This window comes from Tamandua tetradactyla, chromosome 14 (genome assembly GCF_023851605.1).
Source record: "Tamandua tetradactyla isolate mTamTet1 chromosome 14, mTamTet1.pri, whole genome shotgun sequence".
NCBI lineage: Eukaryota > Metazoa > Chordata > Mammalia > Pilosa > Myrmecophagidae > Tamandua > Tamandua tetradactyla.
Window position 1 is genome coordinate 95,156,440 of NC_135340.1, and position 16,871 is coordinate 95,173,310.

The 16,871-nt window shown below is 39.8% G+C and overlaps 1 protein-coding gene across 6 annotated transcripts in view; it reads left to right on the plus strand.

The window, feature by feature from the left end:
• HYKK (hydroxylysine kinase) overlaps positions 1–16,871 on the plus strand; it is a 42,857-nt gene extending 25,986 nt beyond the window's left edge. For 2 of the 6 annotated variants that reach the window (XM_077128581.1, XM_077128582.1), the window contains one exon: positions 936–12,302. In XM_077128581.1, the coding sequence (XP_076984696.1) occupies positions 936–1,399 (464 nt within the window). In that variant the 3' untranslated portion in view covers positions 1,400–12,302. Of the gene's footprint in view, position 1; positions 12,303–14,326 lie in introns of those variants that run through there. The other 4 variants (XR_013162498.1, XM_077128584.1, XM_077128585.1 and 1 more) reach the window with 4 other exon arrangements.

Below are 16,871 nucleotides of genomic sequence, written 5' to 3' on the forward strand. Positions count from 1 at the left end.
GGTGTCGCCACCTCACTAAGATGGTGCCTGGCATTCACCCAGCTAACCCAGGAAGCCCAGGGGTCATCAGCCTTGGCTTCGCTCTTCCCCTGACATCCACATCAATCAAGTTTTATTGGCTCTAACTTCAAAAGAAAACTTAATTCTAACCACTTTCCTCCAGCTTTACTACTGCCCTCTGGTTAGTGCCATCACCTGGTTTATTGCAGTGGCCTCCTGAGGGTCTCCCTGCTTCTGTCCGCCCTGAGCGCATGGCACCACCTGTGACTTTCCACGGGAGGTTGACAAGACCCAAACTGGCCTTTCTCTGGTCAGTGACACAAGGCCACACTCTTGGTTGTCAAACTGTTATAAAATTCTCTCAGCCCTCTCAGATGTTGTTCTAATCTTATCGCAGACTGGTACAAACGGTTTGGACCAGCACTGGCCACAGATACCACGCTGAGTAGTACAGGCTTAAGATATCATGATCTCTTCCATTAATCAGAAAACTGAAGAAATACCATCTCATCAGAAACATTTTTATAAATCCTACGATAAGATAAAGCCACAACTGGTCGATTCTAAGTCTATTTGCTTCCTATAATAATATATATTTATATTCTTTTAAAACATGTCTTGTTTTGAGCAGGTTACCTTTCCCAGTACTTTTCGAGTAGTCAGTATCAGATGTTTGCAGTTAGTACAGCCCCCATGTCCTGGACTTATATTAATGAGCAACAAAAACTAAAAGAAAAACAACCAAAAACTAAAAGGATAAACTCCTTTTATCCTTTTCAGATGAAATTATTTTATTTCAAGAAAAGTAGGGTGTAGCCTTTTATCTCTGACTGCTCATCAAATTATTTGCATGGCTTGGCTTAAAAAGAGAAAAGAAAGAATGTACTGGGGTTTTAAATAACTGTTTCTACATGGTTTGATTTTTCTGCTCTCAGGTATCAATCATGGAGATCTTAATGACCATAACATTTTAATAGACTCTAACAGTTCACCATTTGGAGATGCTGTATATCAAGTTTCTGGGATTTTGGACTTTGGTGACATGAGCTATGGCTACTATGTGTTTGAAGTGGCAATTACCATCATGTACATGATGATTGAAAGCAAGAATCCTATACAAGTAGGAGGTCATGTCCTTGCAGGGTTTGAGAGTGTAATCCCACTGACAACTGAGGAGAGGGGTGCTTTGTTTCTCCTTGTGTGCAGTCGTTTCTGTCAGTCACTTGTCATGGCTGCATACTCTTGCCAGCTACACCCAGAAAACAAAGAATATCTCATGATTACTGCAAAAACTGGATGGAAGCACTTACAGCAAATGTTTGACATGGGCCAAAAAGCTGTGGAAGAAATCTGGTTTAAGACTGCCGAGTCCTACAAATCTGGATCTCCATGGGACTAGATAAAAGGTCACATTAACTTGGGTAATTAAAAACCCAACAGGACCAAGTCTAATTTTACAAAGGGTTTCCTTACACATTTAAAAATGAATTGATGGGGCAGGCCACAGTGGCTCAGCAGGCAGGGTTCTCACCTGCCATGCCAGAGACCCAGGTTCAATTCCTGGTGCCTGCCCATGCAAAAAAAAAAATTGATGGAAATGATTGATTCTTGATTGATTCTGAACATGATCAAGCACATGAAACCCCTAGGTCTTGAAGCAATCTCATGTCTACTTTTTAAAGTCTCCCACCCTTTCTTCTCACACCCGAAACACTGCCTTTCCTATAGAAGGTTCTTCAAAAATATTGCAAAATGAATGTATATTAGAAGAAAGGCTGGAGAAGATAAGGCCCACACTGTGGTTTAGAAGAAAATATGGATGGAATTCATAAAGGAAAAATGTTTAATTTGCTTAAGAAGGCAGTTGAAATTGGAACTACAAAGAGGTTGCCAGAGATAGATGCTGGTTTAAAACACCAGAACTGCAAGGAAGGAACAAAGACATACAATCAAGCAAAGACACTAAATCCTGAAGTATTTAAATATAATAGCTACTTCTCAGATTGAATCCAGGAAAATCCCAAAGCAGATTTGTTTTTCAAATTTTCTATAATTTATGTTTCTTTTTACATGAATATGTAGTAGATTTGGAGTACTATAGGCCATTGTATACTTGTCTTTAAATTATACTTAAGTATTTCCTTCGCTAATGTCTCTTCATGTCTCCTTAAGTAGGATTTTGTCAATAGCTGTTTACTTATTCTTTTGGTTACAACTATCCACTCTCGAGAGATGTCTTGAGTTTAGAAAGCTGGCTGCTCAAAAACCTTCTCAGTAGTTATCTCTTTCAATATACAGGCAAACCTCATTTTATTGTGCTTCACTTTATTGCACTTTGCAGTCTGTTTTTCACAAATTGAAGGTTTGTGGTGACATGAGTCAAGCAAGTCTCTCTGTGTAATTTTTCCAACAGCATGTGCCCACTTTCTGTCTCTGTGCCACATTTTTTTTCCGTTCTACATATATAATCAGTAATTCACAATATCACATACTTGCATATTCATCATCATGACCATTTCTTAGAACATTCGCATCAATTCAGAAAAAGAAATAAAAAGACAACAAAAAAAAATTCATACATACCATACCCCTTACCCCTCCCTTTCATTGATAACTAGCATTTCAATCTACTAAATTTATTTTAACATTTGTTCCCCTTGTTATTTATTTTTATTCCATATGTTTTACTCATCTGTTGACAAGGTAAATAAAAGGAACATCAGACGCAAGGTTTTCACAATCACACAGTCACATTGTGAAAGCTATATCATTATACAATCATCTTCAAGACTACTGGAACATGGCTACTGGAACACAGCTCTACATTTTCAAGCAGTTCCCTCCAGCCTCTCTGTTACATCTAGAATAACAAGGTGATATCTATTTAATGCGTAAGACTAATCTCCAGGATAACCTCTCTATTCTGTTTGGAATCTCTCAGCCATTGCCACTTTGTCTCATTTCGCTCTTCCCCTTTTTGGTCAAGAAGGTTTTCTCAATCCCTTAATGCTGAGTCCCAGCTCATTCTAGGATTTCTGTCCCACGTTGCCAGGAAGGTCCACACCCCTGGGAGTTATGTCCCACATAGACAGGGGAGGGCAGTGAGTTTACTTGTTGTGTTGGCTGGAGAGAGAGGCCACATCTGAGCAACAAAAGAGGTTCTCTGGGGGTGACTCATAGGCCTAATTTTAAGTAAGCTTGACCTATCTTTTGTGGGGTTAAGTTTCACATGAACAAACCCCAAGATTGGGGACTCAGCTTATTGCTTTGGTTGTCTGCACTGCTTGTGAGAATATCAAGAATTCTCCACTTGGGGAAGTTGAATTTTCCCCCTTTCTCACCATTCCCCCAAGGGGACTTTGCAAATACTTTTTTATTCACTGTTCAAATCACTCTAGGATTTATTGGGGCATCACTCTGGACAAACCTACAAAATCTTATGCCCTGCTCAAGGTTCCATGTGCTGATGGTGTTCAGTTAAGCCATTCATGTAAGCTATATTAGGAAGTTCTGTGCCACATCTTAAGTAAGGTATTGTGCTAGTTTGAAAGGATGTATGTACCCTAGAAAAGCCATGTTTTGATCCTAATCCCATTTTGTAAAGGCAGCCATTTCTTTTAATCCCTATTCAGTACTGTATGTTTGAAACTGTAATTAGATCATCTCCCTGGAGATGTCTCAATCAAGAGAGGTTATTAAGCTGGGTTAGGTGGAGACGTGTCTCCACGCATTTGGGTGGGTCTTTATTAGTTTTCTGGAATCCTATAAAAGAGGAAACATTTTGCAGAATGCAAGGGATTCGGAGATTCAGAGAGAGCAGAGAATGCTGCAGCACCACAAAGCAGAGAGTCCACCAGCCATTGACCTTTGGAGATGAAGAAGGAAAACGCCTCCCGGGGAGCTTCATGAAACAAGAAGCCAGGACAGAAAGCTAGCAGATGACGCCGTATTCTCCATGTACCTTTCCAGATGAGAGAGAAATCCTGACCATGTTCACCATGTGCCTTCTCACTTGAGAGAGAAACCCTGAACTTCATTGGCCTTCTTGAACCAAGGTATCTTTCCCTGGATGCCTTTGATTGGACATTTCTATAGATTTGTTTTAATTGGGAAATTTTCTCGGCCTTAGAACTGTAAACTAGCAACTTATTAAATTCCCCTTTTTAAAAGCCATTCAGTTTCTGGTATATTGCGTTCCAGCAGCTAGCAAACTAGAACAGGTATGTACATTGGTTTTTTCTTAGACATAATAATATTGCACACTAAATGGACTATGTATAGTATACATGTAACTTTTATAAGCACTGGGAAACTAAAAAATTCATGTTACTCACTTTATTGTGATACTCACTTTATTGCAGTGGTCTAGAACCAAGCCTGCAATATCTCTGAGGTCTGTCTGTATCTGCATAGGCATTGATTTTCTCCCTATTTGTCCATCTGTCAAAATCTACTTACCTACCTATCTATACTCCTCAAACTAGGTTTCACTCTTAATTCTCTTGTATCTTTCAATGATACTATTTTCAACTTCCCTTTGACTCAATTTTCTTATCTAATAAAACTGGGCTAATATTGTCTCATAGAGTTAGTTGTAAAGATTTCATAAGATAATAATGTAAAATGCTTATTACAGTGCTTGACATATAGTTGGGACTCAATAACTATTTACTAACGAATGAAACATATTCCAGATCACCCAAACTCAGAATGTTGGAGTAACTTTTTATTCATCCCTCTTATATTCAATCACAGAGCCCTACTGATTCTTAGAATGAGAATTTTAGAAAGGAAATGGTGTGCTGGTTTGAAAGGAAGTGTGCCCCCTAAGAAAAGCCATGTTTTAATATAAGTCCCATTTCATAAGGTAGAATAATCTCTATTCAACACCATATGTTTGAAACTGTGATTGGATCATCTCCCTGGTTGATGTGATTTAGTCAAGAATGGTTGTTAAACTGGATTAGGGGATGACATGTCTCCACCCATTTGAGTGGGTTTTGATTAGTTTCTGAAGTCCTATAAAAGAGGAAATATTTTGGAGAAGGAGAGATTCAGAGAGAGCAGAGAATGCTGCAGCACCACGAAGCAGAGAGTCCACGAGCCAGTGACCTTTGGAGATGAAGAAGGAAAACGCCTCCCGGGGAGCTTGATGAAATCGGAAGCCAGGAGAGAAAGCTAGCAGATGATGCTGTGTTCACCATGTGCCGTTCCAGCTGAGAGAGAAACCCTGAACTTAATCGGCCTTCCTGAACCAAGGTATCTTTCCCTGGATGCCTTTGATTGGACATTTCTATAGACTTGTTTTAATTGGGACATTTTCTTGGCCTTAGAACTGTAAACTAGTAACTCATTAAATTCCCCTTGTTAAAAGCCATTCCATTTCTGGTATATTGCATTCCAGCAGCTAGCAAACTAGAACAAATGGGGATAGCAATTTCTGTCCTCCCTGCCTTACTAAAATTTAAACCATATATAATGAAAGCCAACATTCATGGAGTACTAGTATTTCACATCCATGATCTCATTTAATTTTCATGATAAATTCACGAGGGAAGTACTTTAATGACAAATCTCCATTTTCAGATGTGGAAACAGAGGCTTAAAATGTAGTAATTTGTTCAAAGAGGGCCAGGATTTAAATCGGGTCTCTCTGATACAGACCATGCTCTTAACCAGTGCAAGGCCCCATACTGCTCCCTCACACCCTCCACCACCCTCTACCTACCCATGCACACGTGTGTAGGAAGAACATGAGATCATTCGTAGGAAATCATGTAAGTGCCTCCATTTTAAGAGGTTTTGATTTCTACCTACTTTGACCATTCAGAAAATTGAAGACAAGAAATATGGACTTAATATCATCACATAGATGTATGATCATCATTTCTTAGTACATTTGCATTGATTTAGAAAAAAAAATAGCAAGACAACAGAAAAAGAAATAAAATGATAATAGAGAGAAAAAAATAAAAATAAAAATAAAATATATATATAAAAAACAGAAATATGGACTGAAACTTAGTTTTCACTCCAGACCAGTATTCTTTCACTTATACCATGACACTCACAGATTTCCCTGTTTGATTCCTGCTAACATGGAACCCCCTTTACTGAATTCTTAAAGCAAATATTGTCTACCACTATTTCAAAATTTAAGTACATGCAGCCTTGCATTGGTATTTTACTATATGGTGTTTGTTCTAGCTTATTCCCAACTGGTCAGTTCCATGCAGTTAATAAACTCTTCAGTGGTGTTTTGATTTACTAATATACCAGAAATGGAATGGTTTTTAAAAAGGGTATTTATTTAAGTTGTAAGTTTTCAGTTCTAAGGCCATAAAAATGTCCAAACTAAGGCATCCAGAGAAAGATACCTTGTCTCAAGATAGGCCGATGGGTCCAGAATACCTCTGTCAGCTGGGAAGACATGTGGCTAGCATCTGCTGGCGTCTTTGGCTTCTGGTTTCCCTGGGGGCATTTACTTTCTGCATCTCCAAATGTCTGGGTCTTGTATTTTCTCTGTTGACTCTCAAGCTTTTTCCAAAATGGTTCCCTTTTAAAAGTCTCTAGTAAATGACCCACCTTGAACGGGTGGAGACACATCTCCATGGAAACTACCTAATAAAAATGTCCTACCCACAATTGGGTGGGTCACATCTCCATAGAAACAACTTAATAAAAAGATTCCACCCTGCAATATTGAATCAGGATTAAATTTCTGGGGTACACAGTAGTTTCAAACCAGCACAGTGGCATGATTTGAATAATACTTATTTCATATTACCTTCAGGAGCTAGCACAGTGCTGGGCCCCTCTGGAAAGATCTGTTAACTGAAGAATGAATATACTTCTGGAAGTTCTCCTCATTCTTTTCAAACAGTGAAGAGAAAAGCCAGTTCTAGATTTGGGGATCAATACCATATGTCTGGCAAAGTTCCCTGCTCTTGCAAGTGTCTTTTATGTCCAGGTTATTACACTTCCAGACTATGTCAGAACTTTACTTTCTGGTTTTCTTATCCTTAGTCTCATCAACTGACATCTCTCATATTAGGTGCAGATTGAAAACCAGGTACAGGCCTCTCACCTCTTTGCCTCTATCATCTTGCAAGAGTGTCCACATGCAACCTCTCTGCATGTGTGCTCAATAAAGTTTCTACCTACTCATTCTGTCTGTGCTATGCCCTTTCATTCTTTCTCATGGCACAGCCAAGAACCTGGGAACTGAATCTGGAAACATATTTGATGTTGAGCAATATCTCTCCAATGTGTGGACTGGTAATTCATGGCTCTCTCTCTCACTCTCTTCCTCTCTCTCTCTCTCTCTCTCTCTCTCTCTCTCTCTCTCTTTGAGACCCCTTGCAGCCGAATATAAAGCTCCCCTTCTAGAGCATGCTCACTTTTTAGCCCTCAGGAAACAGGAAACTTAGAGGACAAAGATATCTTGGGAGCACCAGGTGGGGTGGTCCTCACCACCCCCAACCTTGGGACCATAGGTCTAGACATCTCCCAGGGGAGAACTTCCCAGAAACACCTGGCGACTTCACTCCCGGTGTTCCCAGAGCATTGGGCCAGCGGAGAGGCAGGGCAGGGTTGGAGTCGTGTTTGGACATGCCCCAGAAGTGTGGGTCCAGACATCTCTCAGCAAAGTACAGGGTTTGCCCATTGCTCAGTGATACCTAGAGGAACTGAGTGTGGGGACACGAGTGGACATTTGCACACTGTTGTTTACAGCACAGTGATCATGATCCACAATGGACAGAGGTGGCCTAAGGGTACATCGACTGAGGAACAGAAGGGGAACTGTGGTGTATACATACATGGACTACTGAGTGGCCACAAGAAGGAATGAGCTTGTGAGGCATACAACTAGATGCATGAACCTTAAGGACTATATGTTGAATGAAATGTCAGGAACAAAAAGACAAATACTACCATGCTTCAATCATATTGACTAATTATAATTTTAAAACTTGGTGAACTAAAGTTGAGAACATGGATTATCAGGTTGGGGCCTATTGTAAAGTGTCCTAGATTGCAAGCTCTTACAGCAGTCACATCTATTTAGGAGTTGTAATTGTTGTTTCTAAATTCTGAGATACCGAGCTATTTGTATATAACTTGGTTGTTCCCAGAAACATTGAGTATTAATATGACATCTGAGACTCTGAAGTTACAGCTCTGAAGCTATGAAAGTCAGCATTACCCCATACAGGAACTGTTTAAAAAGTTGAAAAAGTGATCAGACATCAAGTAAGAGAAATGAGAAAAGCTGATCTTCATAGAACTAAAGTAAATCAGAAAACAGAGTAAAGAAAAACAGGGGCCTAGATTGTACGCTTTTAGAGCAGACACATTAAGTCCGGAGTGGTAATTAATATTTCTGGATTTTGAGAGGCTGTTTTATATATATGACCTGATATTTGGAGATCAGAACGAAGCCAAACGGGTTGGGGTTAAAGTAATTCAGAACATAGGGGTAAGGAAGACAGTGGCTATATTTTAGTACCACACATACTCTTTGAGACCAATGGAAGAAAGGTTTGTTTGATCTGGAACTGAAGTTTTCTGTAGTGCATACTCTAATTCAACCTATCTGTGTAGCTCATTTGGACAATTGAAGCACAGGGAGCACAGAATAAGAAAGAGGTCCTTGAATCCTGTAGAGATTATTGTAATGCCTGGAAACATCCTAGAGTATATTAAGCAGATAATCAAAAAGTATTGGCAAAATCCCCTGAGTGGGGGGGGAGAAAGAATATGGAACTATTAAACCCTACCATCGGGAATCCCCGATACTGTGTCAAACTTTAGGGACACCCAAATCAGTAGGCCATGCCCTCGATCATGAAGTTTACTCTTGTGAAGCTTATGTAGATAGCGGAGAAGCTTAGACTACCTGTAGGCATGGTTAAGAGTTACTTCTGGAGTACCTCTGTTGTTGCTCAGATGTGGCCTCGGTCTCTCTAAGCCCAACTCTGCAAGTGAAATCATTGCCTTCCCCCCTACGTGGGACAAGACACCCAGGGGTGAAAGTCTCCCAGGGATGAATTAAGACCTGGCACCATGGGATCAACAATTCCATCCTGACCAAAAGGGGGAAGAGAAGTGTAATTAATAGAGTATCAGTGTTAGAGAGAGTTCAAATAGAGTCTTGAGGCTACCTTATGCAAGCTTCAGGTAGACCCTGCTACCTAACCATAACCTGCCAACCCCCAACCAGGACCATTCCAGCCAATCCTAAAGAACACCTAGGGCAATATATAAGATTTCACAAGGATTCCATGCACTAGAGTAACTTTCCAGAAACCTACAACCTCCATATGGGTCCCTGGTCCAGATAAGTCCTGAAACCCAGCCAGCCTCTCCAGAACATCAGATAGTTCCATCTCCCTACCCCATATTAGTGACAGACCCTTCCAGTATCAAAAATTTAGAATTATAGCCCAACACTCCTAAAGAGAGGTCTGGAAAGATCAAAGATGATGATTGAGTTATACATAGAAAATAGGATTTAACAAATGAATATGAATGCTGAATCATTAAATTAATACCTCTTTTAATCTCCAGTATTTTAGAGCTGCTAGAAGTAAAAACCTAAAATTGTAACCCGTGTGAAACTATGAAATATGTTCTACAACTAATTGTGATGCTGTGCTTTGAAATTTATAGCTTTTTTGTGTATGTTATTTTTCACAAAAAAAGAAGGAAAAAAGTAAATTGCGATAAGAAAATATTTAAGCCCTCTAGCCTGCTATATTCTGGAACAGATAGAAGGAAAAATATCAGAGGATGGTGTGGTAGCCCATGACAAACTCTGGGATCTGTCCTGTAACCACTTGTTGAAGAGTGCTTTGAAAACTATTGCTTTTTTATTTCTTTGATTTGTATATATGTTATACTATATAATAACAAACGTTTTTTAAAAAATCCCTAAGAGGAAAAAATAATTATAAAATAAATAAATAAATTGGCCATTAGAAAAAAAAAGAAGAAAACAGTAAAAATGATACTGTCATATTTTAAAACTCCATCTTCTGTGTGAGACTAAAGGGAGAGATATTTATTTGGTACAAAATTTATATTTTGGGTAGTACATTTCCTAAGTTAACTTGCATGGTCAGTTTAGTTGAAAACCATAAGTACATGAAATCTTGAAAAGGGCATGAGATTTTGTTGGTTTGTCCAGGTTAGTGTGATGCTCTGATAGATTCAAAGTAATTTGGGCAGTGAATGAAGAAGTATTTGCAAAGTCCCCTTGGAGTACTGGGGAGGAAGGAGGAAATGTTCAACTTCCACATTTGGAGAATTTCTGATATTCTTGAAAGCAGTGGAGACAACCAATTCAATAGGTTAAGCCCTCGATCTTGGGGTTCACTCCTATGAAACTTATTCCTGCAAAGGAGAGACTACTTAAAATTAGACCTTTGAATCACCCCCAGAGAACCTCTTTTGTTGCTCAGATGTGGTCTCTCTCTAAGCCAACTCAGCAGGTGAACTCACTGCCACCATTCCCCCCACCCACCACCATGTGGGGCATGACTCCCAGGGGTGTAAATCTCCCTGGCAATGTGGAACAGAAATCCTGGCACCAGCCAGGACCCAGCATCAAGGGATTGAGAAAACCTTCTTGACCAAAAGGGGGAAGAGAAAAATAAGACAAAATAAAGTTTCAGTAGCTGAAAGATCTCAAACAGAGTCGAGAGGTTATCCTGGAGGTTATTCTTATGCATTGTATAGATATCCCTTTTTAGTTTATGGTGTATTGGAGAGGCTAGAGGGAAGTACCTGAAACCGTTGAACTGTGTTCCAGTAGCCTTGATTCTTGAAGACAACTGTATAACTCTATAGCTTTAACAATGTGATTGTGTGATTGTGAAAACCTTGTATCTGATGCTCCTTTTATTCAGGGTGTGGATAGATGAGTAAAAAATTAAAGATTAAAAAATAAATAAATAATAGGGGAAACAAAGGGTAAAATGGGCAGATTGAAATACTAGTGGACAATGAGAGGGAGGGACAAGGGGTATGGTATATATGTTTTTTAGAACATTCTGCCAATGTTCTAAAAAATGATAATGGTGATGAATATACAACTATGTGATGATATTGTTGAGCCATTGATTGTACACCATATATGGAATGTCTGTGTGTGAAGATTTGTCAATAAAAGTATTTTAAAAAATTACAAGGTTTGAGTCCCCAACTTCTCAAGAGCATTGTCCTGGAATTCTAGGAAAGGTCAGGGTTAGAGTTCCTGACCTGTGTCTATAAACTTCTCTATTTCCTTTTCCAGAGAAAATGGGAAATGCCAACAGACAATATAAGCTAAAAAAAGGGGGGGAGGGAGTACTCCAATGGGACTCTCAATTACAATACCATCCTCCAGTTTGTAAATAACAGGGAAAGTAGTCAGAAATTCTCTATGCCCAAATGTTTATAGCTTTCTATCTAGACAAGGACCTGAGAGGGACTTGTTGCTTGTGTTATGCTCATGTCTCAATTTCCATTAGAGGAGAAAATACTTGTTTGCTAAAAAGGCATAAGAAAATGCACCACAAGCCGGTTAATTATAATAAACTAAGGGAGATCACTCAGGGGAAAGAGGAAAACCTGGCTCTGTTTCAGGACAAGTTAGTGGAAGCCCTAAAAAATGTACTAATGTAAGCCCAGATTTCCAGGAAAAGTCAGATTTTGCTGAGCACCCATTTCATCAGCCTGTCTGCCCCTGACATATGGAGAAAGCTGCAAGAGCTCACCACAGGCCCTCAAACTCCCATGACTAACTTGTTACAAAATGCCTCTTCTGTCTTTATCAATCAAAAGGAGGCCAAGGAGGAGAAGGCAAAAAGAAGTAAGTAAAAAAAAAACAGAGCACAGGCCTAGCTTATTGCTGTCACAGGGAACAGTGTCGTGTCCTCTCAAGGTCATCCAAATCGTGACTCCAAGCCTCAAGGGCCCTGCTTCAACTGAGAGTCAGGGGGCTGCTGGCAGAGGGGATGCCAGGCACCTTGAGACAACCCTTGACCTCAGGATCCACTGGGGACTTGCCCCAGCTGCCACAACCTGGGCCCAGGGACAGCCCCTTGAGCCCTGATTGTGACAAAGAAGAATGAGGTTACCCAAGGCTCTGCTGTCAGCTCTGCTAACTTCACATCTGGACAAGTTAGAGAAGTAAAATTACTGATTTCTTAACTAAATTGAGCCACTTACTCTGTTCTGAACTGCCACTCAACATAACGCACTTGGACTTGCCTAGTTGTGGGAGTAGGTGGTAAAGCCAAAACTAAACCTTCACTGTCCCTCCCATTTATAGGCGTGAGGACATTCTGGTGTCCCATCAATTTCTCATTGTCCCTGAGTGTCCCCCCCCTCTTCTAGGTAGGGATCGTTACTCCCTGGGGGCCACCTTAAGACTAATAAACCCAGCGAGGGTTTACCCTTGTTTTCCCAGAGGCACCTACCAAATTGAGGCCTCTCAGCATTCCAAAGCAAACCCACCTGTATGGGATGAAGGCATCCCAGTGCCAGCCTGCAAGCAACCCTGGCCACATGCAAGTTTTTAATCCTAAACCTCAAGAACACATTTTTTGTGTCCCTTTTCACCCTAACATCGATACATATTTGCTGTTGAATGGCAGGGACTTAAAAATAAGATTCCCACCCTACTCACTTAGACAGTGCTGCCCCATGGGTTTCAAAATAATCCCCCATATCTTTCCTTAAAAATGCCTAAGCAGCAGAGCTTACTGGCCTCCAGCTGCCTCAAAATACCATCTTGCAATATGTGAACTTTGTGAACTAATATATTCCTAATATAAAAGTGAGCTTTGTTATAGTCATTGCTAACTGAATAGATATGGGAAGTTGTAGAAAGCTTAAGTGAATTTGATAGCCATTACTGCTTGTCTCCATCTATACAAACTATAGATAGATATAGAAACTTGTAGAAGTTTTAAAAAAGTAAATTTTGTAGTGCATTGCCAAGTCCAAGCCCTAAATGGGTGTGGAAAGTTGTGGAGAGATTGAGGAAGTAGGTTTTGTCTGTAGTTACTGCTGACTACAAGAAGTTATAGAGCATTTATAAAATGAATTGTCTATCAGGGTCATTGCTGCTCTCTGTTAAAGTGTTCTTAAGGAAAAGCTAGGAAAAAGTTTTCTTAATCATCTGAGTAGTGTGTCTAAAAGATGAAGATTTTATATCACATCAAAATAATAAGCTCTTAATGTTTCTGTTGACCTTATCCTTTATTTCAGAAGACAACTTTTCTCATTCTTAAAGAAAAACTATTATAAAACATTTATTCTCTCACCTTATAAAAGTAAAGTGCTAAAATGAGTCTTAATATAAAAAGCGTTTTAATATATTACAATAATTAAAAGAAATTTTCTTTCTGTTAAGCTAAAATTTCTCATATATTTAGAAATTGTATAAAATTTCTAAAAACTTAGCAATATTCTCACTGCCCATGTTATATCCAAATACTTATCTGTATAATAACCAAGCTTACTTGTCACTTACACTAGTTTAAGTGTTCTCTAAAAGTACACATGGTAGGCTATAAATCAGATCTTCATCTTAAACACTAGAACTTTAAAAGAGATACAAGGCAAGTATACAAACTATGATCAACCTGTTAGTTAACCTAACCCTAGTAAATGTATGAAAATAAAACAGGACAAAACTTCTGCTATAGTTTTTCAAATATTTTTCTTTCTAAAAGTAGCTGTATTAACCAAAACACAAAGAAAGCAAAGAATGTGATAGCCAAACTAGAGTGAAGCCAAAGCCCTGCCTCCCCAGGGGCTTTAGCTCAAAAAGCAGAACTAATCACTGTTACCTGAGCTCTAGAATGAAGAAAAGGGATAAAGCGTTGCTTTCCTAATCTTGCATGCTCATGCAGCAGTGTAGAAAGAGCAATGCTTTCTACACTGGATGAAATATTTAAATATTCAATCTCTTAAATGCCATGCTCTGCCAACAAAAATAGCAGTATTTCATTGCCCTAGCCATCAAAAAATAATATCTCTCGAGGAAATAAGGGGGCCCACACAGTAGCCAAAGCCAAAGCCTGATCAGTCAAGCCCTATCTAAGCCTCATTCCTGCACCCCTTAACTTGCCAAATGCACCTTCTTATTCCCCAGGTAAGCAGGAATGAGCCACCCAGCTAGAATTCATTCTCGGACCTGAAAGATGGTCATTTCCTTCCCTCTCCCCAGTTTCACTTGGCTAATGCCTCTCCTAGGCCCACTCACTTGTGTCCTCCTCTTGCTATTGATTGACCCCTGCATTTTTAAACTTCTTACCAAGTTTGTTCCTTCCAGATGAAAAACCTTTCACGACCAACGTCTCCTCATCAGAGGCTATGCTGTGATTCCCCATACTCAACCAACCACCATCAGAAGCACAGCCAGAAACTACTATCCTCCCACAAGTAGGGCCTGCGACCCACCAACAGCTTGAAGCAATTGCAGAAGATGGACCATCAACCCAAATTCCTTCAAGATTAAGGGAAGTTAGAGGTCCCCTTAATGAGGGAATGATGCAGGGTAAGTCCTCTTAATGAGAAAATGATACAGGACTAGAATTAGGGCAGTGGCTTGCTAAGCAAAGAGCAAACTCCAAAAACAGTCATGTCTCAAGGAGAAAACTACCTCACAAAGAACAAAACTTGGGAGCCAAATGACCCCCACCTGATTGAGTCATCTGTGAAGAAGGGTGAAGCCGACCGACCCACCCAAAGGAACTATCTAGTACCAGGCACCACCCTGGAGAGAAGGAAGGGTAGGAGACAGCCCTGAATAAGGAAGGGGGAAGGGAGTAAGTAAAGCTAATATATAAAAGCAAATGGCCCTAAGTCCACCTAGCAGCATGGGAGAGGACTCCCAGGGATCAATCTGGCCCTGGCACTGTGGGATCAACAATTGTATCCTGACCAAAAGGGGGAAAAGAAGTGTAATTCATCAAGTATCAGTGGCAGAGAGAGTTCAAATAGAGTCAGGTGGCTACTCTGGAGGTTGCTCTTATGCAAGCTTCAGGTAGACCTTGCTAGCTATCATAACCTGTCAACCCCCAACCAGGACCATTCCTACCAATCCTAAAGAACACCTAGAGCAACATATAAGATTCTACAAAGTTTCCAGAAACCTACAACCTCCATATGGGTCCCCAGACCAGATAAGTCCTGAAACCTAGAGGGCCCAGCCTCTCCAGAGCATCAGCTAGTTCCATCTCCCTACACCATATTTTTGACAGCCCTTTCCAACATGAAAAAGTTAGAATGGTCATAGCCCAGATACCCCTAAAGAGCGAGACAGAAAGATCAAAGGTGGTATTGGAGAAGGCAGGGGTTAATAAATGAATATGAATGCTGCATCACTTAAATTGATATTTCTGTTAGTCTGCAGTATCTTAGAGCAGCTAGAAGTAAAAACCTAAAATTCTGGAATTGTAACCTGTACCAAACTCTTAAATCTGTTCTACAACTAATTGTTGTGCTGTGCTTTGAAATTTATTGCTTTTTTTTGTATATATGTTATTTTTCACACACACAAAAAGTCGATTGTGATGATAAAAAAATATTTATTCCTTCTAGCCTCCTATATTCTGGAGCAGCTAGAAGAAAAATCTGACAGGATGGTATGGTTAGCCTATGACAAACTCTTGGATCTGTCCTGTAACTGCTTTGAAAACTACTGCTTTTTTCTTTCTTTGCTTTCTATATATGGTATATTATACAATTAAAAAAAAGTTTAAAAAATAAAAAGCAAACGACCCTACAATGCCAGAGCCTCTTGCCTCTTTGCCTTTCTCATCTTGTGAGAGTGCCTGCATGCTCACTTTGCTTGTGTACTTAATAAATTTTCTCATAAACTGCTGAAAAGGTAAAAATAAATAAATAAATAAAATACATAAATAGAGAAATTTTCTACATATATGCTCTAAAAAAAGAGACAGAAAAAATTGATTACATAGGCCCCATTATACCAAGATGGTGGTGTAAGACACTCTAAGGTGCTGTTCCCCCACAAAATCTTTGAATAGCAAAAACTGGCAGGGCCATCATCATCAAAACTCCAGAAACAATTAAAGGGTTGCATTAACTAGAGGAGGGTCAATTCAAGAAAACACAGCTTTGAAGATAAGAAAAACTCCTGAGCCCTTGCAGTCCCTTCTCCCATCTCCTCCCAGCAGCCAGCCTAACTACATTGTGGGTCCCTGGTCCTTTTCCACAGAGAGCAGAGTAACCCCTACGCACATACTGGGGTGTCTGTATGTCTGGGCCAGTGTCCTGGGTGGCAACCAGAAAGACTGAACCTGGAAACTTGTCTCTGCCTTACCATCCAGATTATGCATTTCAAGAAGTCCCAGCAAACCCCAAACAGGATAAACTTAAAGATAACCATGACCTGACACATAGTAGTTAAACTGTTGAATGCCAAGGACATCTGAAAGCTGCAAGAGAAAAGCAATATGCTATGTACAAGGCAGTCCCAATAAGATTAATTGCCAATTTCTCATCAGAAATTATGGAGGAAAGAAAGCAGTGGGATGAAATATTTAAAGTGCTGAAAGAAAACAACTGCCCACCAAGTCTTCTGTATCCAGTGAGACTGTCTTTCAAAAATGAGGGGGAGTTTAAAACTTTCCCAGGTAAACAAAAGCTGAGGAAGTTCATCACCGCTAAATCTGCCCTGTGAGTAATGCTAAAAAGAGTTCTTCAGACTGAAATGAAAGGACACCAGACAATGGTTGAAAGTGGCATGGAGAAATAAAGCCCTCCAGCAAAGGGAACCATGTGAGTTTTGTAAATGCCAGTTCTGTGTATTATTTGACTAATGCAAATGCATAAAAGTGATGATGAATCCA